We start from the raw sequence: 25,577 nt of genomic DNA on the forward strand, positions 1-25,577 counted from the left end.
AAGGCATGTAGGACATGTGTTACAAACGTAAGTGTAATTTGACACACTATCTATTCACGAAATTTTGTCATTTTGAATTTTTAGGTTTACTCGCAAAATTTATCCAACTAGAGATAAATCATGCATTAAACCGTTATCCGACTGTTATTAAAAGCTTTTCAAGGTGTGGGCGCGTAACATTGTCGGTGAAGATATGAAGACATATGGAAATACCCGAATGTGCAGTTATTGTTTATTCTGTGATTCGCAAATGAAGTTCGTATCCTAATGACTATGGCACTGGTGCGTAACACATCGTCATTGGTTTGTTAATTCTGTGATTCTCGCTTGAAGTATTGTGTCACACAGTGGCTTGTTTTCAAGTGCTCATCAACCGTTTGCACGTTCTCGTTCAGTTCAATTCCATTTGAGCAGCAACAAGGATAAGTACTCACACATGCAAGTTTATCAGGATGCTGTAGTTCACCATGCCACTGAAAGTGAGGGGGTTAGATGAACGAATGAAACAGTTAACAGTTCTCACAGGACAGAAAGAGGAGGTCTGGAGAAGTAATGCTCTGTAGCTTTTACAATAAAAGCATGGGAAACTTCTAATGGCGTAAAAAAAAAAACCACATTTCTAGCTGCCACCACATTGAAGCAGCAAAGACACAAAAGCGGTGGACAACAGTGTTCAAGGTGGCTGAATGTTCAAAAAGGAGCAAAGGTACATAACATTCAATTGTTATATTATTGTGAATAGGCTACTTTTATTTTGTTGCAGGTGATGCAACAACTTAAGAACCGTGGTCTGCTACCCACCAACTTTGGTGGCAGAGTGGGTTAGGGATTGTAGGCAGTTATCTGTTTGCAAAGTAGAATAGTAGAAATTGCACACCATTTTCCCCACTCAAGCAGTCGCAAGGTTGAAAGTGACAGTCTATTTATGCACTGGGCAGCCTGATACACGATATCGGGTGGATAATGAATACAAAATCAGTATCTTATTGCATTCTGATCAAGTATCGTAAAACAGAGAACCATCACTTCTGTGTTAAAACTTTACTCCATAGATGCATGTGCAGTACACAATATAGTTGCTTTAAAGTGGGGACATATGCGGTTAATTAACCTTAGATGTTTTTTCTATGAAGTTGTTCTTAAACGGTGCATTCTATCAGAAATTAATTAAAATGGGAGAAGTAAAAGCAGCATTACTTTGGTAAATCTCAAAAGTACGACAATTAATGTTATTTGTTTTGAAACGATTTGGTATAGCTTGGCAGTGTTGGTAATGATTTCATAATATTAACCTCTCACTTCAGCTGTAAGCAGTAGATATTAATCCTTAATATTCAGTTTTCTTCTCTTCCTTCCACTTTTCCCACATCTGTGGGACTGCGGGTGCAAACTGTGTCGCACAAGTGGATTTGGCCCCTGTTTTACGGGCAGATGCCTTTCCTGTCGCCAACCTCCTCTATGAAGGGGTATATTCACTATTGCATGTATCTGTGGTGGTTGTTTGTGATGTATAAATTGTAGATAATTTAATTGAACAGATTAATTATTTGCATTTTTTCTGACTGTTAGGCTGCCAAACTGGATTTTGTCTCTTCGACCATAGAGATGATGATATCAACTAACATTCATCTTTCAAGGAATGGGTGAAGAAGAATGTTGCAGGCGATGGAGACCTTCCAGGAAGCAATGTTCTTCGTAGAGGGTCTTTGCCACTCTTGGCAAAATTGAGGAAGGAAGATGTTATAGCCGTACAGAACGAACAAGTTACTGTCATGTGTGATGAAACGACTGACAAGATGGGCAGGGCAATTTTCGTTGTTCTGCTGTCTACAGTGGAGCCTTCCACATCATTGACCATTTTGTGGCGACTGTCACTTCGTTGGAGGCAGTGACTGGATGGCTGAGTGCTCGAACAATTACAGAGGCACTGCGGGACACAAAAGTGAGCTTTGAGCAAGTTGTGGCCGTAGTAACTGACTTGGCCAAATGCATGAACTCGTGTTTTACTGGATTGTCACTCCTCTTGCCAGATGACTCTCTTCACATTCAATACTGGCCACATAAGGTCAATCTGGTTGGTGTTGTGATAAAAGAATGTCTATCGCCCCTGAACAAATTAGTTGTTTCCATTAAGTAAACCTTTCTCCGTGCCATAAAGAAACTGAATACCTTCCAATAGTTCCTTCAGGAGAATGAATCGGGGGCTGGGATGTTTCAAATTCATGTTGCTACAAGGTGAAATTCCTGGCTGGAAGCATTTGAGTGGCTGGCAGATAACTGGGCCATTCATTTTGAGTTTTTCCAATCCAATGATGGAAAAGAACCATTCATCACTGCATCTTCACCTGCAGAAAATAACAGAATCGGAGTTACAAGTGTTTTATGTGCAAGCTCTTTTCATTAAATCTGTAGCATCAGTGATGAAACCTCTATTGCTTGGAGTGGAGTCAAATTCCAAACCAATTGCTGCAGAAGTATATTCCAAACTTCAGAATTGGGAGAAGCGTTTATAAATGGTTGCTGCAGGAATTTTCAGCAACAGGGTCCAGGAAGAGCTGGATGCCCTGAAAGTTAATCTTAGGGGCAGAGCGATGGAGGAAATAAAGAAGACGACAGGCTATATGCATACGAAGTTGGACAGTCGGATGTTGGGGAACCTGGCCCGTGCATTTTTTGGAGCCAGTGTCTGAGCTGTTCTACAGACAGAATTAGTTGTCACAGTCTGCAGCAGGAGACAAATTGAAGGCCCTATTCTCCAAAATATCATCACTGAAGGGTATTCCCATTGACGAAGGAGTGCTTGCATATAGGGATCTTCAGGATATTCTGAAGAAGAACACGGAAATATTGGTGGAAGACTCTCTCTTTAGGCAATGCATGAAGATGGTGTGTTGACCGATTTCAGAACTAATCTCACAGTGACAAATTTGGAATTGCTGTCATCCTACAATTATGAAAGTAAAGCATGACAATAGCAGAGAGGTAAATTTTGTAAATATTTTTCGTCCTTAATGCTTGCAATTTCTGTCTTTTTTTAGGGATAATTTTGCAGTTACAGTATAAATATTTGAAAATGCTGCCTGCGTTTTTATTTCCATAAGATCCACATTTCGAAGAATTTGTCTTCTCTACCCAATAATTTTTGTTTCCTATTCAAAAATTTTAATTAGCTACCCAAGAATTTTTCTTCGCTACTCAATAATTTTTTCTCTTTTTACTCAAGAATTCAGCACCGTTTCATTAAAGAAATTGCGTCTTCCTAAATAATACATCTGAAGACTCAGAGTGAGAATTATACCAGTGATTCGAGTGGTATAATGTGTGTCATACTAAGTTTCCTTTTAGTATTAATTTCCATTGCTGTAGGAAAAAAAAGTTTAATACACCTCATTTTTCTATGTTCAAAAAGTATGAGGCATCAACTTGGGTGATGACATAAAATTAAGTACGGTACTAAGATGATGATTTAGTGGGGTACCAACTCCTTTGACCGACCAAAAATTTGATTTTTTTCCATGTTTTTTTTTCATTTAAAATTGAACTTTTCTTCGGAGTTATGACCAAAAACTTTAAGCCCTGTTACCCCAGGCAAGCCCTTTATCGGTAAGTTTGTTGCTCGTTTCCCATAACTTTTGTTTTTCAGAACCACTTTCCTGATAACTCTGAAAGTTTTTAAGATATTAAGATTCACAAAAAAAATATTTATACTTGATAGACTTCACCGATTCTAGTAGCTTACATATTGTAGCTATAACATTACTAATCATAATAAAAAAGGAATCGTAGAAAAATATTCATGTGTTTGGAAATTATCAGGGAAACGACAAAATAGTGGCCATGATACACCACCATTTTGAATAATTAATTATATATAATGGCATATGTTTATATGATTTCTAAATACGTGTGCACAATATTAAGGAATAATGTGTGTCATACTAAGTTTCCTTTTAGTATTAATTTCCATTGCTGTAGGAAAAAAAAGTTTAATACACCTCATTTTTCTATGTTCAAAAAGTATGAGGCAGTGAACTACGTGCACACATGCACTGCTGGCCTGTCGTGGTATCGATCGGGTATGGATACCAGGACTGAAAGAAAACTAAATCACTGAAAATGTTATCACATTAGGTGCCCAATACTGGCAAATTAAAATACTGTAATATTAGTAATGTTAAGGTGTCATACATGGTTTATTACATCTGTTCTTGTCATTACTATCGGAATCAGGAGAACTGCCGTTATCACCTTATTCTGCTTACACGAAGGGTCAGAAATAATGATGATTTTCAAGGCTTAGAGGAGTGGATATTGTCAAATGAGATGCACGAAATATGCCAGGAATAATTTTCCCCCTATTTCATCCTTGGGTGTGTAAAACAATCCAGTGCAAGAATTATGCCAGTAAATATAGTATATATATTCTCACATAACTGTGCTTGTTAACTTTTATGCGTTCTTGTTTTCTAGTGCCCAGAGGGAAGGTCTTTTGGCTGAGACGCATTCCGAAGAGGTGGACCACGCTGATCCCTTCTATGCACATTGCAAGATGCATACAGACAAGATGCTTATGAGGTAAACTTTCAATTCACTTATTATCTTAGCTGCACTTGGTTAAATCAGTTGTTGGTCAGAGAATAATCACTTGTGGCTTGTAGAATAATTGAGTATGATAGATGCATATACAGTATGTTGTAATTCAGTATTTTGCTGTACACTAAGGGAGTTGATTAGTTATTACAATACGTTCCTCGGCACTTTACACGATGGTGATATCCTCCTCGACGTATCCGTCGAAGCAACATCCTGGCGTTATTATTTTCTTGGGTGCGCACAGATGTAACTGGCTAGTTCAGTCTTAAGCCTGTTGTACATGATTAAATTTTTGTCATATTTAAGACTTCACACAACTTTTCATTACTTCCAAGTTTACTTGACAGATCGCTTGCAATACTCTACACGTCCTGAGAAGTCTTCAAAAGTCTTGATAGTGCATTAGAACATGTTCTAATTGATCAAAGAATTGCCAAGTCTTTGACAGAATTGAACCATGTAATTAGAGTATTAACAGTGCGCGCTATGCCACTAGGCATACTCGGATTGCCGGGACGGAAATCAAAACAATAAAAATGGCTTTGTCTCCATGACCGAGGGATTTTGTGTGTGTGTGTGTGTGTGTGTTTTTTTTTTTTTTTTTTTACAAACTATGAGGCACATCCCTGCCTATGTTCAGTGGACTCCATAGAGTACCACAAAAAATTAATAAAGCGGCAGTGTACAAGAAGATTGCACGAGAAATGTCTCAATGAAGTGGACATCTGTTATGTTTATTACCATACGGTAACCTATAAGTAAACACTGTCACCAGTGATCGAGTTACGATCTTCGCATATTATTATTATTATTATTATGGAATTCCTAATATGTTTTTATGTAATAAGATACAAATTTCTGTTGCATTGCTATCATTTTCATTCAATTAATGTGATTAAATCCAAACTAACGTAACCTATGCAAATAATGTTACGGCAGTAAATTTATTGCAAGAATTATGTTGAAGATAATCACATTAATATTTTCCCCAGGGAAATTATGGTTTATTGTGCATTTCTCTTCTTTTTTAGAATTTTTCCCTCTGCTAATCCAAGAAACACAACTGCTATTTGCCTTTCCTCTGTGTAAAAACAAAATACTATCAAACCGTGCCAGATCTTTTCAAATCTTGTCAAACCTTCAGGAATGTTGAGCAATCTTTGGTAAGATTTGACAACTTTTCTTGTGAAGTATTGAATTCAAAGAAACATTTGATGGTGTACAACAGGCATTATTATTAAATATTCATTTGCACTGTGCACAGTCCACTGTCATAGGAGTACATATACGACGACTTTGGCCTAGTCTTTCTGAGACAGCGCTTCGCATCAAGATCTTAAAGACAATGAATATTAGATTTTCACGACCGCATTGTAATTGAAATAGACTTTCAACCTATTGGGTTGTGTTACGTACATTTAGTACGTGTTGAAGTACAGAACAAAAATGGCCAACCGGACACCAGTGGGATCCGAACCCACAGCCTCTTGATTTTGCGTCGGTTGCTCTACCAATTAAGCTGTGGTGGCCTAGGTCATCTTTGTTCTGTTGGAAGGAACTAAGCTACATGTCTAGCACTACTGCCATCACACTGTAGAGTGTGTACAAGTTACCCATTGTGAGGCAGATCAAATGAATATTGAATTTTCACGACCGCAACACAATCAAAATCGACTTTCAACCTATTAGGTCGTGTTACGTACATTTAGTACATGTTGAAGAGATGTTAAGTACAGAACAAAAACGGCCAACTGGACACCAGTGGGATCCGAACCTACAGCCTCCCGATTTCGCATTGGTTGCTCTACCACTGGTGTCCGGTTGGAAGTCTGGAAGAAGTTTGGCTATGAGGTACAAAGAACATGTTAATGCAGTCAAACATAAAAGATATTCGGCAATGGGAGAACATATGGTTGAACAAAATTATACATTTACAGACATTTCTAATGACATGGAATTAATACATTTGGCCAAAAGGGGAAAATAAACGACTGTGTTGGAAAGTTTAGAAATTTATCTTACACACACACATAAAAATTGAATCAAGTTTAAATGAGACAAGTGCAGAAGATAACCCACTGTATAGACTAACATATGATCACTTAAGCAACAAAAAGAAGAAGAAGAAGAAGAAAAAGAAGAAAACTTGAAGATCTTAAATTTATATCAGTATTCTCATTCATTTCAACAAAATTTTATGTGTTGATCATTTTTATAATATTTCATAAATTTTCGTTATTCATTGATAAGGTGTATTAGGACACAAACTTCTTTGAATTGTAAAAACAAAAGATTGTGTTATATTGTTTTATTCTTTGAACTGACCACTGATGAAGGGAATGGTTGACTTCCTGAAACATGTATGGTTAAATAAAGTTTTCTTTCATTAATAAGTATATTGACAAGGCGGATTCAAATAAAACTATTTTAAATAGTTCTATGATACATTGTACGCACTCTACAGTGTGATAGCAATAGTGCTAGACCTGTAGCTTAGTTCCTTTCCAACAGAACAAAGATGACGTAGGCCACCATAGCTAAATTGGTAGAGCAACCGACGTGAAATCGGGAGGCTGTGAGTTCGGATCCCACTGGTGTCTGGTTGGCCATTTTTGTTCTGTACTTCAACACATACTAAATATATGTAACACGAGCTAATAGGTTGAAAGTCGATTTTGACCTTACAGACACATCTGTTCATAGGTTTGGAGACCCACCTCGATCTCTTCATGCCACTGTGGCCTTAATTGTGCATGTTTCTCCCAATTGATAACTGATATTCTTCATGACATTTGGTGTCACTTCAGGATGTCTTTGTATTATAGGTACTGACCACCAGCCGTATGTTTACCACTTAAGTACTGAACAGAAGACAGATTTTGGTAGTTGACTTCATTCATGCATCAAATGTCCATACCACCGTAGTTGGCCTTTCATCAGTAGGGACTCCATACCGTACATGTTGGATCTTTACAGAACCTTGGAGTTGATTATATAAATACTTTCCACTACACACGCAGAATTATCTTTAGACGTTTCATGTGGTATCTGTCTAAATGTTGAATATCATGTTTATATAGGCACCAGGTTTCTGAGATGTACAAAAAAAATAGGCAAGATTATTGCTTCATAAACAGCCAACTTGTTCCTTACATGGAAATCATGTGATTTCCAAACCTGTTGGTTGAGTTTTCCAAAGGCAGCAGCAGCTTTGGCGATACGTGCACTAATTTAAACATAGGAATTTCATTTTGTCCGTATTGAACTGAGAAAGGATGTTAGGAAAAACTTAAAACATGAATACTACATGAAACGTCTAAAGATAATTCTGCGTGTGAAGTGGAAAGTATTTATATAATCAACTCCAAGGTTCTGTAAAGATCCAACATGTACGGTATGGAGTCCCTACTGATGAAAGGCCAACTACGGTGGTATATTTTTGTATTGAAAAGGTGGACCGTTTTAAGTTTTTCCTAACACGTGCACTAATCTCAGTTTCCAGCCAGTTATCACTGTGAATAATACTTCCCAGGTATCAAAAAGATGTCACTTTTTCAAGTTGCTTTCCAGCTAGTTGTAGACGAGTGTCATTTATAGATACATCTTTAGCAGGTTGCTTCAATACCTGGGTCTTAGACACTCTGATCACCAAGCCAAATTTATGACATGAAATGTCTAGTTTATCAAGATATTGCTGTAAATTTTCCACTATATCAGACATGAGGCATACGTCATCAGTATAGAGAATTGATTATTTTAACCATGATGGTTCAGTTTTGTTCATATTAACTTAGTTCAATATATGAAAACACTTTTCTGCCTTATTAATACTTCACATTTTATCTCCCATATATGTTTCGAGAGCTCAACTGCTCCCTTCCTCAGCGGTGCAAAATATCCTAAATGTCCTATATCTTGCTATTCATAACTTTGGCACTTGATACAATATATTTTATGTATAATTTGTTTTACTGTATTGTACAAATGCATCAAGTCCAAGGATTTTTGTTTGATGTTTTGCACCGCTGATGAAGTTGAGTTCTCGAAACATATATGGGAGATAATACAGTATAATAAAATGTGAAGTATTGACAAGGCGGACAAGTGTTTTCATAGATTGAGCATAGAGAATCTTAAATATATGTACTTGGTGAAATTAGTGGTTTGATCTAAGGAGGGAGATATCAAAGATGTTTTTTTCAGACCTGACATTCAAAATAATCTTATCATTGCAGTTTTGAAGTACACTATTCATCACAGTTCTAAAGTATAATGCAAAGAGTTGTAGGGGTCATAACGCATCCCTATTTGAGGCCACTAGTATCTTGGAACTGGTCAATCAATCAATCAGTCAATCAATCAATCAATCAAACAATACTGATCTGCATTTAGGGCAGTTGCCCAGGTGGCAGGTTCCCTATCTGTTGTTTTCCTAGCCTTTCCTTAAATGATTTCAATGACATTGGAAATTTATTGAACATCCAGCTTTCTCAAGAATCAATCATAACGCAGTCAGTGGTATCAGTGGTATCAGTGGTACTTGATCAAATGCCTTCTCTAAATCAACAAAGCACATTTAGAGGTCACGGTGTTGTTCAAGACTTTTCTCCTGTAGCTGTATGCCAACAAATAAAGCATCAACAATGTCTCTATTTGGACGGAAAGCACTTTGACTCTCGGGTAAAGTTTGCTCTGTAAGGGAATTAAGACTTCGGTTATTGATCTGTGACAAGATTTTTCCAGCTACACACAACAATCTTCTTCTTCTTCTTCTTCTTCTTCTTCTTCTTCTTCTTCTTCTTCTTATTATTATTATTATTATTATTATTATTATTATTATTATTAGTAGTATTATTATTATTCAAGTGCCATATCCGGTTGCCCAGACGTCAGCAATTACTCTGGAGAAAGTTTTTCTGTCTTCTGCCAGTCAGAAGAGTCTCTCAGTTGTCTCAATACAGATCCACTGCTTGATGTGTAACCATGTTATCTCTGGTCTGCCAACTCGCCGTTTGCCCTCTATTTTACACTGGAGAATGAGGTTTATGAGGTCATATTTGTTTCCTCTTAATAAGTGGCCTAGATAAGCTATTTTGCAAACTTTTATAGTTGTTATTAGTTCTTGCTTCGTCCTAGCTCTCCTTAGGACTTCATCATTTGTTGTTATATCTGTCCAGGGTATTCTAAGCATTCTTCTGTGCAACCACATTTTAAAGGCGGCAAGTTGTTTGATACTTGTGGCTTTTGAGGTCCATGTTTCTGCTCCATTTAAGAGTACTGGCCAGATGTAGCACTTCATTAATCTCTGTCTGAGCTACAGATTCAGATGATTATTACAGAACAAAGAGCTCATCCTGCGAAATGCAGCTATAGCGTTCTCAATTCTGCATCTGATTTCCTTATCTGGATCCATACTGTCTGTTATTATGCTGCCGAGGTACTTGAACTGGTGGACTTGTTCTATTTTACGGTTGTTTAATGACAAGATGACATTTGCATTACTATTTCTGCTAAATACCATTAACTTAGTTTTTGCTACATTTATATTGAGACCATACTGTAAACCTTGACATGGATTCTGTTCAGGAGTTCTTGAAGTCCTTCTATAGTCTTGCACAGAATCAGAGTGTCATCTGCATATCTAATATTACTGATCAAAACACCATTTACTTTCACACCCAGTTCAGCATCATGCAAAGCTTCTTTAAAAATGTTGCTTGTTGGCCCCAGTAGATATTCTGTATGATGTGTATGTCTTTTCCATCAAGATGTTTTCGTTGGAGAATCTCTATCAGTTTTTCATGTTCACTCTATCAAAAGCTTTCTCATAGTCAATGAAACATGCAAATATATCTTTGTGTAGTTGGTGGCAATTTTGGAGCAGGACATTGACGCTGAATAAGGCTTCTCATGTGCCAAAGGCATTTCTGAAACCCATTCGGTTATCATCCAAGTCTATTTCGCACTTCGTTCTAATGCGTGCGTGTATTATACATAATAATGCTTTTAGCATATGACTCATTAGACTTATGAGACAGTAGTTACTGCATTTCTTTGGAGGAGACTTTTTAGGTATTGCAATGAATGTCGATTGCAACCAGTCCTCTGGGATTATTCCAGTATCATAAATTGTATTGAAAAGTTTAGCAATTTGGTCAACATTCTCTTCAGTTATTAGTTTTAGAACCTCAGCTAGGTTCGTATCTCACTATCGGCAGCCCTGAAAATGGTTTTCCGTGGTTTCCCATTTTCACACCAGGCAAATGCTGGGGCTGTACCTTAATTAAGGCCACGGCCGCTTCCTTCCAACTCCTAGGCCTTTCCTATCCCATTGTCGCCATAAGACCTATCTGTGTCGGTGCGACGTAAAGCCCATAGCAAAAAAAAAAAACCTCAGCTGGTATCTGGTCTGGACCTACTGCTTTACCATTAGGTGATATTGTGAGGGAATGTAATACTTCTTCTTCTGTTATTTTTGGACCTTTTGTATTGTGTAAGTACACAATTTCACCCCTGTCATCAGTGAACAATTCGTTTATGTATTCTGTCCAGGTCTGTATGATTTTTTGTTCATCTAGGATGGGTTTGCTGGTGTCATCAAAGAGAGTCATTGGCGTCTTTTTTCTGTACAACCCAACATTCAACATTCTCTCTTACTTTCTTGTATAACTTGAAACTAACATGGTCTTTATTTAGTTCTATTTCTTCACAGTTCATTATCATCCATCTTTCCTTGACTAATCTGATTTTCTTCTTAATCTCCCTTTGTGTCTGTCGGTAGCTGTCTTCTCTGCCCTTTTTTTGTCTTCTCCATTCCATTAGATCAAGTATTTCATCTGTCATCCATCTCTGCTTCTTTTGCTTTGTTGATGTAAGATGATCTTTACAGACTTTTAACAGTGTATCATGTAATATTTTCCATTGATATTCTGTACTGTTGTCATTGTTGTTGTTATTGTTGGTTTGTATTTTGTTGTTCAGGTCTTGTATTACTGCTTTTTAAATTGTACCATCTTGTAATTTGGAAACATCAAACTTGCTAGACACTTGCTTTGATGTGGTGGTTTTCAATTTCAATCTGATATCTGCCACTAATGGCACATGATCGGACCCAATATCTGCTCCAGGATACGTTGTTGCTCGTTTGACAATATTTCTAAATCTTTTGTTAACCAGAATATAATTAATCTGATTCCTGATTGGTTTTCCTGTTTCCTTTTCTAGTGGTGAAATCCATGTGTAGAGGCGCCGTTTATGAAGTTTGAACCAAGTGTTACAAACAACTAGATCTTGCTCTTGGCAGAATTGGAATAGACTGTCTCCTCTTTGGTTAGCTGAACCTAATCCATATTCTCCCACTAAGTCAGACCTTCTACCATGCCCAATTTTGGCATTGAAATCTCCTGATATTATTATTATGTCAGTGCTGTTGAGTTCTTTACACACCTTATTCAGCATATCATAGAACTCAACGTCGTAGTCATGTTTTGTGTCCGCTGTTGGAACATATACTTGTATAATGCTTACATTAAAGGGCTGACTCTGCATCTGTAACAGCTTATACGGTCAGAGATTGGTATGAAGTTTTTTATATATCTGACATAGTTCGCCGAAACGAACACACCTACTCCATTCCAGTGATTGCGGTCTTGCGGGTCCCTGCCAGATTAGTAGAGCGTGCCATGTTCATAGCAACACAATCCAGAACCTGGCCAGCATAGCTGACTGATTCCTAAGATGTTCATTTTCAATCGCCTGGCTTCTTGAACCATATTGTCTAGCTTTCCAGCTGCATATAAACTTCTAACGGTCCATGTAGCTATACGAAGTTGATTTTTAATTATGTTAAACCGGGGGATTCTTAGCACCCCTTGCCCACTTAAGGGCTGCCCGGGACTAGGGGCCTTTGATTTATTCTTTTTCTCCATAGTAACTTCCTGGGAATATTGTCACTGGGGTCGTTTCCCGTTGCCTTCCCCTGTATGAATACAGCCGCTCCTAACATGGAGAACAGACACTGGGCGTAGCCGCCCACTCTGGATCAGACGCTACCTGCCTGTTGGTCCGCGGGAGGTATTTCATTTCCCTCCTACAACCCATATCTGGGAGGCATTCCCCTATCCGCCACCTGGGGATGCGCCCTCTAGGGGTTACAGGCTCCCCTGAGGGTCACAACAATAATATGCCATTTATGAACAATATTCAGAACGATCTCCTTTTCCTTTTTATATTTGCATTTAGTGGCTACTTTCCAATCTTGAGGTACCATTTCTGTCTTCCACACATGCAAAGTTAGGTTATATAGCCTTCTGGTAATACATAGGCTACAATATTTAAATATTTCTGCAGGAAGACTATCTGAGCCAGGTGTTTTGCCATTTTTCATACAAACCACAGCATGATCAAACTCTGCCAGGATTGGGGGCTTGTCTAACTTTGGTTTAATAGTCAAAGACAAAAGTGAATCTATATAAGCAAGATCAGTGCTTTGTGTACTTGGATTCAAAACCTCAGTGGAATGCTCAGCCAGTCATGCGAGAACATCATGAGGCTCACTGAGTTTGTGCTGTATCTCATAAGGATCTATGAGCAGTCAGCTTTGGCTTTGGTCCAAAAACAGTTCTCAAGCTTTCAATAAAGCTTCCCATTTGATGTGTATCACTCAGGTGTTGAAGTTCAACTGCTCTTGTTGTCTACTGGTTCTTAAGTTCACATGTTTTTCCCTTCAGTTTCTGTTTGATCTCTCTGTGCAGTTCTACATCTGTTATGTTTTTTAGAACTAACCTTTCGTTGTGGCATGTGGTGCGAGGCCTATGCCTGGGTGTACAGTGTGCTCCATTACCATAGGAGGATGCCCAGGCCACACAGTAGCACTTCACATACATACTTATTGTTATTATTACATTACAAGATATTCGAATCATTCCGTATTGACGGTTTTTACTTTACAATGGCGAAAAATGAGAGTATCCTCCTATTCAATACATGATATATTCCGTCATTAGACGGAGCAAACAAATTCAAACATGTTTCGGCTCGCTTGAGCCATCTTGCGAGAATTATTTTGACTTTAAAGAGTTGCTACAACTGTAGTATTAGTAGTGACCACCTAGGGGTTTTCAACTTTGGAGAGTGGGATGATGGCCATTGCGTCTTAATCTGAGTCTGGCATTGCTTCATCTTACATGTGTCAGGCTCTTCTCTGTTACCTTTAACCAAGTCCCAAACGTGCTTCGGAATATTAAAAGGCTATTACACCACGTACAAAGAGGTCAAGTGGATCAGAGCTACTTAAAAGAAAATGAGAAAACAGAATTTAACTGAAATAAGATGATTTCATTTAGAGGAAATCAAAATTTAATGATATCAAAGAAAATTAACAGTTACAATTATTAAAATTAACACTGTTTGGTTCGTTTAGGAAAATCACTTAAATCACAGTACAGAAAAAATTGTTTTTATTGAAGTCTTTGAAAAAGGAATGGAAGAGATTTTAAGATCGATACAAATGATCATGAAGGGCAAAAAGGATGAACAGCACACCACCTTCACTGCATGGAGCCAACACTCCAGCTGAAAGGTACACAAAGAGTGAAAGAAGCGTGACCCAGCAAGGAAAGGGAATGGCCGCCAGAAAGTTTGGCAGCCGCCTCACAGACGTATGATACCAGTTGAGGGTTAATCAATGTCATTGAGCAAGTCTAATATCTGGATATTTCTCCATGGAAATAATCCATATTTGGTAACATTATTGATGAAGATATGGTAACACATGAGAAAATATTTTATTGCGTGTTGCCATGGAAATACTAGCTGCAGTCTCTTAAGTGCGGCCAGTATCCAGTATTCGGGAGATAGCAGGTTCGAACCCCGCTGTCGGCAGCCCTGAAAATGGTTTTCCGTAGTTTCCCCATTTTCACTCCAGGCAAATGCTGGGACTGTACCTTAATTAAGGCCACAGCCGCTTCCTTCCCACTCCTAGCCCTTTCCTGTCCCATCGTCGCCTTAAGACCTATCTCTGTCGGTGCGACGTAAAGCAACTAGCAAAAACCATGGAAATACCATATTTATTAGTGTATTAGATCCCTTTTTCCCTCACTTTTACAGCCAAAAAAGTGAAGGGGGTCCAATATGCGATAACCTCAAGTTTTGTGCAGTGAACACATGACTTCTAGTATATAAAGATCTATACATTGTACATGTAAACATTCTACACTATTCTTTAACAAACTTCTGAATGTATTTGAGTGATACTGGCTATTTTTGATGGAAGGCAGTATTTCTAAATGTAAAAGGACAATAAATGGAGAATGTGACTTTTAGGCCTAGGCCTAAATAAATATAGTTAGTTTTAATTACTCTTATATTATGTCATTTGTTACATCTCATAAATTCCTCTGATGAGATTGATGTCAGGAGGGGCATACGGTCGTAAAAACTTTCTATGAAGTTTCGTCTCACTTCATACTCGATCCCGTAGGGAAAAGGGTATCATATAATGCAATATTGATAAAAAATAACTTAATAGCCAGTAATTCGTCTCTGTGAGTTGAGCAGTAGACCTACCACACAGTAAACCTGATCACGGCTTTCGTTTGAATTATCGTCTTGCGCCGCCAACTTCCCTGTTGCCGGCGTGTCGTCATTCCAAGTGACGTCATCTTCACTGCCATCACGTCAGCCATAGCAGCAGCAACAGCCCTGCAATCAAGAGCATTTGAGGTCCTGTCTTTTTTAACCTTTTAAAAGTGGTTTCGTTCCCGCTTATATAGTCCAAACTGTGCGAATATATTCCCAAATGGTTTCTGGAGATGGTCTCTTATATTTCTAGTTGGTGTATATGTAGCACAAGCCGTTCCTTTCGAATAAAGCCTTGTAGAAAGCCTGCCAAACCACCAGCTGATAACTAGCGTATGTTACGAGTTGTACTTCCGAATGTAATACATAGTGACGGGAAGCATTCTTTTGATTACTGCGGCTATTGAAAGCCAGACCCTTATTTTTAAGTATATTTCATGCTTGTTCTCTACATTTATCACATCAGGATTTACCTGAACAGCTGTAATTGAAATAAGAGAGTCCGCATTGTTTAGGTTAGGTATGGTATCGCCCAGATAGTGCCAAAAGTTCCATGGCGGAAAGAATAAAACTAAATAACAGGAAAGTTTGCCGCATTTGTGGATATCTACAGGTGTGGCAGTAATGCGTTTTATCATCATGGTTAATTTCGTACTTCATTGCCTCCATTTTTTATTAACGCATACCCTAGTATGTTTTGTTTGGCGTCTCCGAAAATCGTTAAAAGTAAGCGGAAACATAAAATTATTATTATTGTTTATTTATTATTCGCTAATCAGCCAACTAGGGACCATGATAAGATTAATTATACATTGTGGCATTTACTCAGTTTTCAATAGAACCAGTAGGCTTTCATTAGCTCGATGTGTTGAGCACAGCGTTCATCCGATCACTTTGCACCTCTTCTCCACTTCACATTGTGGAAAGCCCCATAAGTCACAATGCTTTTTCTGAAAAAGTCTTGTTTGTGCACATTATTATTATTATTATTATTATTATTATTATTATTATTATTATTATTATTATTATTATTATTATTATTATTATTATTTGTTGGGTACATTGGCCAATACAACAATCCTTATGATTGGATAGATTTTATCATGTTTTAAACCTACTTCTCTCAAAAAAAATCCTATATTGGCCGGAGTTATGAGATATTAAACGATCACATTGTTAATAATCTTGCCTGCTATATTAATAGCAACAATCCCGTATATTTCTCATCTAAAGTAAACTCGTTTCCTCATCCCGAGGTGGTGCAGCTCCTTTTAGACATGCCCCCGGTGGAGGGGAGTTACATGTACCATTTTTACCACATATTAACCTTCCTGCCATTGGTAAATCTCTGTCAGTGCAGCACCAGGAATCATACTCAGACTCCTGAGAACGGCAGTTAATTGTACTAACCATAATGCTGGTAGACATTCTTAACTACAAAACACAGATGTACCGCATGACTTTGATGTTTCATAGCTTGGGTTGTATGGACGAAACTATTCACAAATTTGTGTGATGTCATTCATCAGAGCTGCAATAAGACTTGTGCCCACTTCGAAGCGGAATCATTGTTCTTCTCTGACTAATTACATTGGGGGGTCTTGTATTTTATTTCTTTCATTTTCTTCGTCTCGAAAAGCCAGGGGGGGTCTAATACACGAGTAAATATGTATCCAGTTACCTTTGGGACCCATTGTGCATTCCAATGGACATACTATTTTCAATATGCATTACAAAGATAGCTTACTGTCTCCTTCATTTCTATCAGTTTTGAAACACACTACCTTATCATACAAAGTTTTTTTTTCATATGAACATCAAAGAAGGTGGAGACCAATCCCAAGTGGCTTAATTTGGTGATAATAATTCAGCTGACACAAGAAAGAAAGAAAGAAAAAAAAGAAATCAGTTACTTAAAGTTGAAGTATAGTAAAACCCAAAACAATATTCTATCATCATAAGGTTAACACTCAAGTACCATGGTCAGGTCACTGAGACCGCTACAGCATGGTTGTCTTTAAATATCTGGAAAATCCACTGTTGCAGTAATTTGTGCTGCTAGCTACCTTATCATTGGTTTCTGAAAATAACTTAATCAATCAATCAGTCAATACTGATCTGCATTTAGGGCAGTCACCCAGGTGGCAGATTCCCTATCTGTTGTTTTCCCAGCCTTTTTCTAAATGATTTCAAAGAAATTGGAAATTTATTGAACATCTCCCTTGGTAAGTTATTCCAGTCCCTAACTCCCCTTCCTATAAATGAATATTTGCCCCAGTTTGTCCTTTTGAATTCCAACTTTATCTTCATATTGTAATCTTTCCTACTTTTATAAACGCCACTCTAACTTATTTGTCTACTAATGTCATTCCAGGCCATCTCTCCGCTGACAGCTCGGAACATACCACTTACTACATGTGATAAAATTCATTTTTGGGTCCTAATGAAAATATTTTATTAAATAATACAATATTGTATTGAATAGGTGGATGAATATTAAAACATCCAAGTGTTATTTAATAAACATGCCAGCTTAGTCGAGCAGCTCTTCTTCTTTCTCTCAATTCTTCCCAGCCCAAACTTTGCAACATTTTTGTAATGCTACTCTAGTTGGGGTCTTACCAGAGACTTATATGCCCTCTCCTTTACATCCTTACTACAACCCCTAAACACCCTCATAACCATGTGCAGAGATCTGTTCCCTGTATTTACAATCAGATTTATGTGATTACCCCAATGAAGATCTTTCCTTATATTAACACCTAGATACTTACAATGATCCCCAAAAGGAACTTTCACCCCATCAACGCAGTAATTAAAACTGAGAGGACTTTTTCTATTTGTGAAACTCACAACCTGACTTCTAACCCCGTTTATCAACATACCATTGCCTGCTGTCCATCTCACAACATTTTCGAGGTCATGTTGCAGTTGCTCAATATCTTGTAACTTATTTATTACTCTATAGAGAATAACATCATCCGCAAAAAGCCTTACCTCTGATTCCACTCCTTTACCCATATCATTTATATATATAAGAAAACATAAAGGTCCGATAATACTGCCTTGAGGAATTCCCCTCTTAATTATTACAGGGTCAGATAAAGCTTCACCTACTCTAATTCTCTGAGATCTATTTTCTAGAAATATAGCAACCCATTCAGTCACTCTTTTGTCTAGTCCAATTGCACTCATTTTTGCCAGTAGTCTCCCATGATCCACCCTATCAAATGCTTTAGACAGGTACCCCTGTAGTATGACCATAACAAGTTCAAGGTTACATGCAGTCATGATTGATGTCCAGGAAGCGGCCCTTGAGACCAGACCTCGGTATTTACGTTATCAGTGGATGTGAACTGTCTCGGCAATCAGTCATCATTCATCACGTGCAAGCAGCCCATGAAACTGGATCTTGCTGTTTTATTTATGAGTGAGTGTGAAGTGAACAGTCTCAGTAATAACACTTCATGAAGGAGGTTTATGGTATGAACAGTCCTGTAGGAACTAGTGTTATTAATAATACTGCTATGGATACTTCCAGGACATGTGTTACAAGTTAAAGCTTTACTAAAGTTGTGCAGGAGTGGTTTAAAGAGGACTGTAGTGATGGAGACAGTTGTGAAGACAATATCGCTATTCATAGTAATCATAGTTCGGGCTCGAAAAGTAGTGAAAATCACGAGGAAGTGTTAGTTAGTGCAGTGAACGATGAGATAGAAGAGAATAGTGTGAGTGAATCTGTCAATGAAAGTAATAGTGACGCAGTTCAACCTCGTTATTACGGGAAGAATCAGTATAAATGGTCATCAAAACCCTGCATCGCTGAGCATTCTCGGACACTGAAACACAATATTTTGAGACTCCCAGCTTTACAACGGGCAGCTGAAATTGGTAATGAAGCTGAGCCTGTATCTGTATGAAATCTTACAACGGATGATATTCTTGGTATCAATATTCGATGGACAAATGTAAAACTCACCGGAGAGAGAAGTAAGTGCAAATCGCAAACAGATTTGAGAAATGTAGATATGATGGAGCTGAAAGCCTTCATAGATTTGTTACTTCTCTCTGTATCTTTCAAATCCAATCATGAAAGCACAAAGTCAATTTTTGTGACAGATGGTACCGGGAGGGAAATATTCCGCTGCGCGATGAGTAAAAACACTTTTGAAACTCTTCTCTCAATCCTTTGATTTGACAACCGCGAAGACAGAAGTGAATGCAAAGAGATCGATCCTACAGCAGCAATTTCTGAGGTATTTGACGCATTTGTCAGGAACTGTCAGGGAGCGTTCAGTGTTGGATCCTCTGCCTGTATTGACGAGATGCTGGTCAGCTTCAGGGGGAGATGTATATTCAAGATGTATATGCCCAAGTAAGCCGTGCAAGTATGGACTGAAACTGATGTGCCTTACTGATGCTACGAACAATTATTTCTACAATGGATACATCTACAGCGGTAAGAACTCGGATGGATTAACACTTAGTGTAAAAGAACATCTTCTTTCGAAACCTATTCAAGCAATACTTCGTCTCAGTGCTCCCCTATACGGATCTAACAGAAATATTACTGCAGACAACTGGTTTCGTTCACTAGAAGTTGTGAAGTGTCTGAAAGTCAAGAAACTTACATACATAGGAACTCTCAAAAAGAATAAATCGGAAATTCCACCAGCACTTATGCCATCAAAGACGAGAGATGTAGGATGATGTTAATTTGGATTTACCAGAGACATTACTTTGGTATCAGAAATCCCAAAGAAGGGGCGAGCTGTGATTCTCGTATCTGCTATGCACCACGACAGTTCAGTTGATGCTGAGACTAATAAGTCTGAAATTACAATGTACTATAACTGCAACAAAGGAAACATAGACACTGTGGATGAAGAGTGTGTGGTTTATTGCACTGGATGGCGCACACGGTGGTGCCCCATGGCTATTTTCTACAGGGTCCTGGACATCAGTGCTGTCATTGCCTTCGTCAAGGATAATCCTGTGAGAACTAGGTTATAATTTATGGTGGATCTCACCTCCTCTCTTGTGAAATCACAGATTGAAGGAAGAGTGAACGATTTTCATCTCACGTTCGAGCTGAGAGCTTGCATCTGCGGAGTTGTGAGAATGCCAGAAGAAAAACCACAACCCTCAAATGAAAAGTTGCAAAAAAGGAAAACGTGTTACCTGTGTGACCCAAAAAAGAAAAGGAAAACCTTGGACTTGTGCCACAGGTGCAAAAGCCAATGTGTGTGGAGTGCACTAGTAAAGTATGTACTCGCTACATTCAGCACGAGTAGAAGTGAAGACTTAAGTTTCTGCCTTGAAGATCTTTTCCATTTTAATAATTTTCATTACCCCCCCATGGGTGGGGGACACAGATGAAGAATACACCCACAGTATCCCCTGCATGTTGTAAGAGGCAACTAAAAGGGGCAATCAAGGGATGGTCAAATTAGAACCATGATACTATTTGTAATTAGCACCACCGTGCAGGGAATACCATGGGTTGCTTTTACTTGCGTGTAGTACCACTATGTTAGGTACACAGTAGGTTTGTAATTAGTAGCGACAGTGTGTGCTCAGGATGCATTTTACAGTACCTGTGATCAAATACAGTAGAGACAATATGCGACACTTACGGATTTAGCCTTGCTAAAATGGGAGACAATTCGACGGTGGAACTCCTAGTGACTTGACCTGAAAAAATCGTGCTAAATTCAAATATCAATGGAAATGTATATACGGAAATGGATAAATTACGTCTAGAAAGAAAGTGTTATTGAGATATTAACTTCGAAGATGCTAAAGCAATTCTGGATAAATGAATGAAGAATTATTTTAAAGGTTATTATTCAAAGACTGACATATAAACAAGATGTGAAATGGACTGCTGTGAAATGGGTTGATCTTTCATTTATGCATTACTTTTTTTAGCTTTAGCATTCCTGCCTGAACTCTTACGGTTGGATTTGTCTTTTTTCTCATTTAAAAACATTGTATCATCACATTAAGACACTTGTCAATAAAAATATTGACACATTACATATGTTGCAATGAATTAACATTTAATAGCTGGAGAAATGTCCTCTTAACATGAAGCCTACTAACAGAAAGAAAATCTATACAATCCCGGCTTTAATCTGAGAAGAGGGATAAAAGAAAGAAAAGTATGAAAATGTTGTTGATAGTGATGCTTTGAGGAATATTTACGTACAATTAGAGTAAAAATGTAACATACCCTTGGCTGTATAGTTGAGGATTTTTAAAGTCGCTGGCCTGGAAATGATCTGAACAGATCTTATAATTCTTATATAAGCGTAACCTCCCTTCTTTCTTGTACACCTTATCCAAATCACTTCTGTGACATTTCAAAACCCACGGATCACACCTACAACAACACATCAGTATTGAAGGTTAACTGCTGCACTATACAATAAAATATGCGTATTACATTTTAAGCCAGTTAAAATATGGGTCGAGCAGGTCAGAAGATTATGAAGTATTATAAAGATCTCTGTCACTGGAAGAATATATAAATAAACACAATATTACTGTACTTACATTTTCTTGTCACAAGGGAACCTGAAGAACGACCACGCATTCTTCTCTACTTCATAGTTACTGCAGCCAAACACAGCACATACCTTTCTCCTCATGTTGAGAGGAGATATCAAGGAATGACACACGCTACTATTTAATTATATCAACTCACTGAAAACGCATAAATAACACCAAAAACTTCACACACAAATACACGTGCTCTTATGACAGAATCAGTAGTTTTCAGGTCTACTCGCTAGAGAGAGCTCCAATAGCTGTCCCTCGATATCTCGCTCAGTTACTATTATTTATAAGCTTCATTTCCGTATTGATTGGTATCACTGTACAAAAATAATGAGTCATCACCTTATCAATACACTAATTTATTTACTTCCAAACTGGTAAATAAGGTCAAGACCGGTTTCGACCCCTAAGGGATCATCTTCAGTTGACATACACAAAAATATCTACAAAAACATCACATATAATGATTAATGTTTAAGTTAAATTCAATTGTCATTAGAATGTTGATAGGTACATCTTAGTTTGGAAATATGTGTTATATGAGATTCATAGGCCTACTCTATTTGAGCTGTTATGTATATAGGTCCTATGTTCCCCTGCATACAGTGTCAAAAGTATTGCATTGAATATAATTCATCAATTTGACAAAATGCTAGTGAATTGATTACTAAGATAGTAAAGTATGTACATTTTCTGGGAGGTACATGTACATGCTGTTCTACATGTTATCACTTTACAATTTATATTACACAATATGAAGTAAAATTATTTTTGCATTTGTACATATTGACAATATTAATTCCAATGTAGGGTCTTCAAGATGTACTATTGGACTGTCAGTATCCTAATTTCGTCGCCATAAGACCTATCTGTGTCGGTGCGACGTAAAGCCCCTAGCAAAAAAAAAAAAAAAAAAAAAAAAAAAAGTATCCTAATTACATTTTATGTAGTGGTTTATAAGGTTTTCTTGTTCACTTTTATAGTTCAGTTAAATGAAAAATGTAGAAGGACCTTGTTGATTTGGATTCTTATGACTAAAATATTGGTATATAGTACCTTGTTGACATGGATCCTTAATACTAAAATACAAGTTTGTAGCACCTTCTATTCTTGTTTTATGTCTTAAAATAGAGTTGTACCTTGACACTGTTTGTTTTGTTAGGTGCAGGCATGTAAAAATCTTGTTAAAATGAGCCCTTAGGACTAAAATACTGGTATGAGATACCTGTTAAAATACTTTACATTAAAAGTACTAATATGTGGTGCGATATGCACATTCTTCAGACGTAAAATGGGGTTAACATAGTTTGACAACAGTACTATGGGTTGTTATAATTAGTTGTTATAGTTCAATATAATTGGTCCATTAGAAATATATGAATGTTTACATAAATAGGACTGAATACATATTTGTACTGTGTGCTTTACGAGTGAATTGCGTGATGTTTTGATAGTAATATCTGGCAATTTTGTAGGCTGCTGCTGTTGTTAGAGCTGTCTTGAAATCCTAAATATTATTAAGAAAGCATTCTCTTCTTGTCGCGTGTCGTGACATTTAAAACGCACTTCATCTCATAATAGTCACCAACCTAACCTGAAACCTTATTTACCAGTTTGGAAGTAAATAAATTAGTGTATTGATAAGGTGGTGACTCATATTATTTTTGTACATCTCGCTCAGTGCCGCGTATTGTCTCTACTGTATTTGCTGTGATTCATACCACTATATGAGCTACACCATGGTTCTGCCTTGCTTATGATTAGTATCCACTATATGAGGAACACCACGGGATACTGCTAGTCCCTGTGGTCAGTCTACTTGTGTGAAGAACACCATAGGTTTACGTTGCCTGTAAATAGCGACATACCAGGCGAGTTGGCCGTGCAGTTAGGGGCGCGCGGCTGTGAGCTTGCATCTGGGAGATAGTGGGTTCGAATCCCATTGTTGGCAGCCCCGAAGATGGTTTTCCGTGGTTTCCCATTTTCACACCAGGCAAATGCTGGGGCTGTATCTTAATTAAGGCCATGGCCATTTCCTTCCAACTCCTAGGCCTTTCCTATCCCTTCGTCGCCATAAGACCTATCTGTTTTGGTGCGACGTGAAGCCATTAGCACAAAAAAAAAATAGCGACACAATGTGTGAAACACCATAGGTCTGTGTTACATGTGCGCATTACATTACCTGTGAGTAGTACCATAATGTGTGGAATACCGCTAGTCTACGCTACTTTTGATTAGTACCGCAACGTGACAAATACCATGGTTCTACTTTCCTAGCGGTAAGTACCATTATGAGGGGCCGATGACCCGTTTAGACTGCACGCATCATTGATTCAGTATTGTGCTTTAGCAGCAATCCCTTGGGCAGTATTACTATTGTTTAAGGCTAGTTTCTGGGAATGTGGGTCATTGCGGGTCGGATCCACTGATTGTTTTAAATTCATTTCCATCCACTCATTCTTCATCCTCACGTTTTGAATTCTGGTCAGTGGAGGATTATGAATTTTTAATTGTCCTTACATTTTGTCTCATTTCGTGCCATTAGGGGCCGATGACTTAGATGTTAGGTCCCTTTAAACAACAAGCATCATCATCAATAATTTTCATTAATTTCCACCATTTCTGATTAGTCATGACTGTGTTCTAAGTGACTGCAGTAGAATTTTGCATGTTACTTAGTGATATATCTTATTTTTCCTTAGTTCCTTTATTGTTGTAATATCATAATTAAAAAGATTTGTCATCAAGTGGTAGATTATTCCAGTATTATTTGCCTATTTCCCCATCAGGAAAGGTCACTATTGAGTACTGGAAACATTTCTAGACAATGTTAGAATTTATACATGTATTAAAATGTAAAACACTTTCTGCGGTCTCACTGACTGGGCCTCGTGGTTAGTGTTACAAATCAGGTTCTTGGTTCTTGTGAGTTAAATCATGAATAAAATCTAGAATAGTGCTGTCGTTGATCAGTCTAGTCAGTTATCCACTTATTTTTCAACTTACTGTATCATGAAAACAACATCCATCGTCAACACAGGGGAACAATAACCACACCCCTTTTGGTTAGCAGCTGAGTATAGCAACGAAAAAACACAGGGAACAAAAGAATAAGAAAACCAAAACGGACAAAAGGAGGGGGAAAAGTGAGTCAAATGAACTAATCTTCAACTTATTTGGGTTCAAGAATATATTCATCTTAATTGTACAGAAATAACGGGAGTATTATCCATTAAATAATTTTAAAAATAAGAAGGTGAAACATTAACTAAGGAGTACACTCTTAAGAAATTAAACTGGGATAATATAAATTACAGAATAAATTAGGTTAGATAATAATGTCCGCATGGACAATTCATTATAAATATAATTATATAATCATACATGAAATCTTGAAATCGATGCATCTATGGCAGTTCTTATAATAACAAACATATAAGGACCATGGATGAATTACATTTAACCTTTTCACTGCTGAGTTTTGATGACCAGATGAGCCCTCTGGGCTGGGTTTTTTTTTTTTTTTTTTTTTTCTTAAGGAAGATGCACTTTCACATATACATATTTACTGATACTATTAATGGAATGCATATCGTCCCCTTAGCCCAATACGGGGTCGGGGATGAAATGAGATTATATTTTACACTATATTTTTATGGCCGATGCCCTTCCCGATGCAAACCACAGTTGAGAAGATAATGAATATGAAATGAATGATGGTGAATGAAACTGGGTAAGGAAGTGGAAGGAATCAGCTGTGGTTCTTGAATAGGAACTGTCCCGATGTTTGCTTGGAAGTGCAAAAGGGTAACCACAAAAAAAAAAAAAAAAAAAAAAAAAAAACC

General features: G+C 37.6%; 1 protein-coding gene across 3 annotated transcripts in view; it reads left to right on the forward strand.

Annotated features, from left to right (window-relative positions):
* LOC136883899 (PHD finger protein 14) overlaps positions 1–25,577 on the forward strand; it is a 319,931-nt gene that overhangs the window by 119,447 nt on the left and 174,907 nt on the right. For all 3 annotated transcript variants that reach the window (XM_067156007.2, XM_067156006.2, XM_067156008.2), the window contains exon 7: positions 4,471–4,575. In XM_067156007.2, the coding sequence (XP_067012108.2) occupies positions 4,471–4,575 (105 nt within the window). The remainder of the gene's footprint in view (positions 1–4,470; positions 4,576–25,577) is intronic.

Source organism: Anabrus simplex, chromosome 1 (genome assembly GCF_040414725.1).
Source record: "Anabrus simplex isolate iqAnaSimp1 chromosome 1, ASM4041472v1, whole genome shotgun sequence".
Lineage (NCBI taxonomy): Eukaryota > Metazoa > Arthropoda > Insecta > Orthoptera > Tettigoniidae > Anabrus > Anabrus simplex.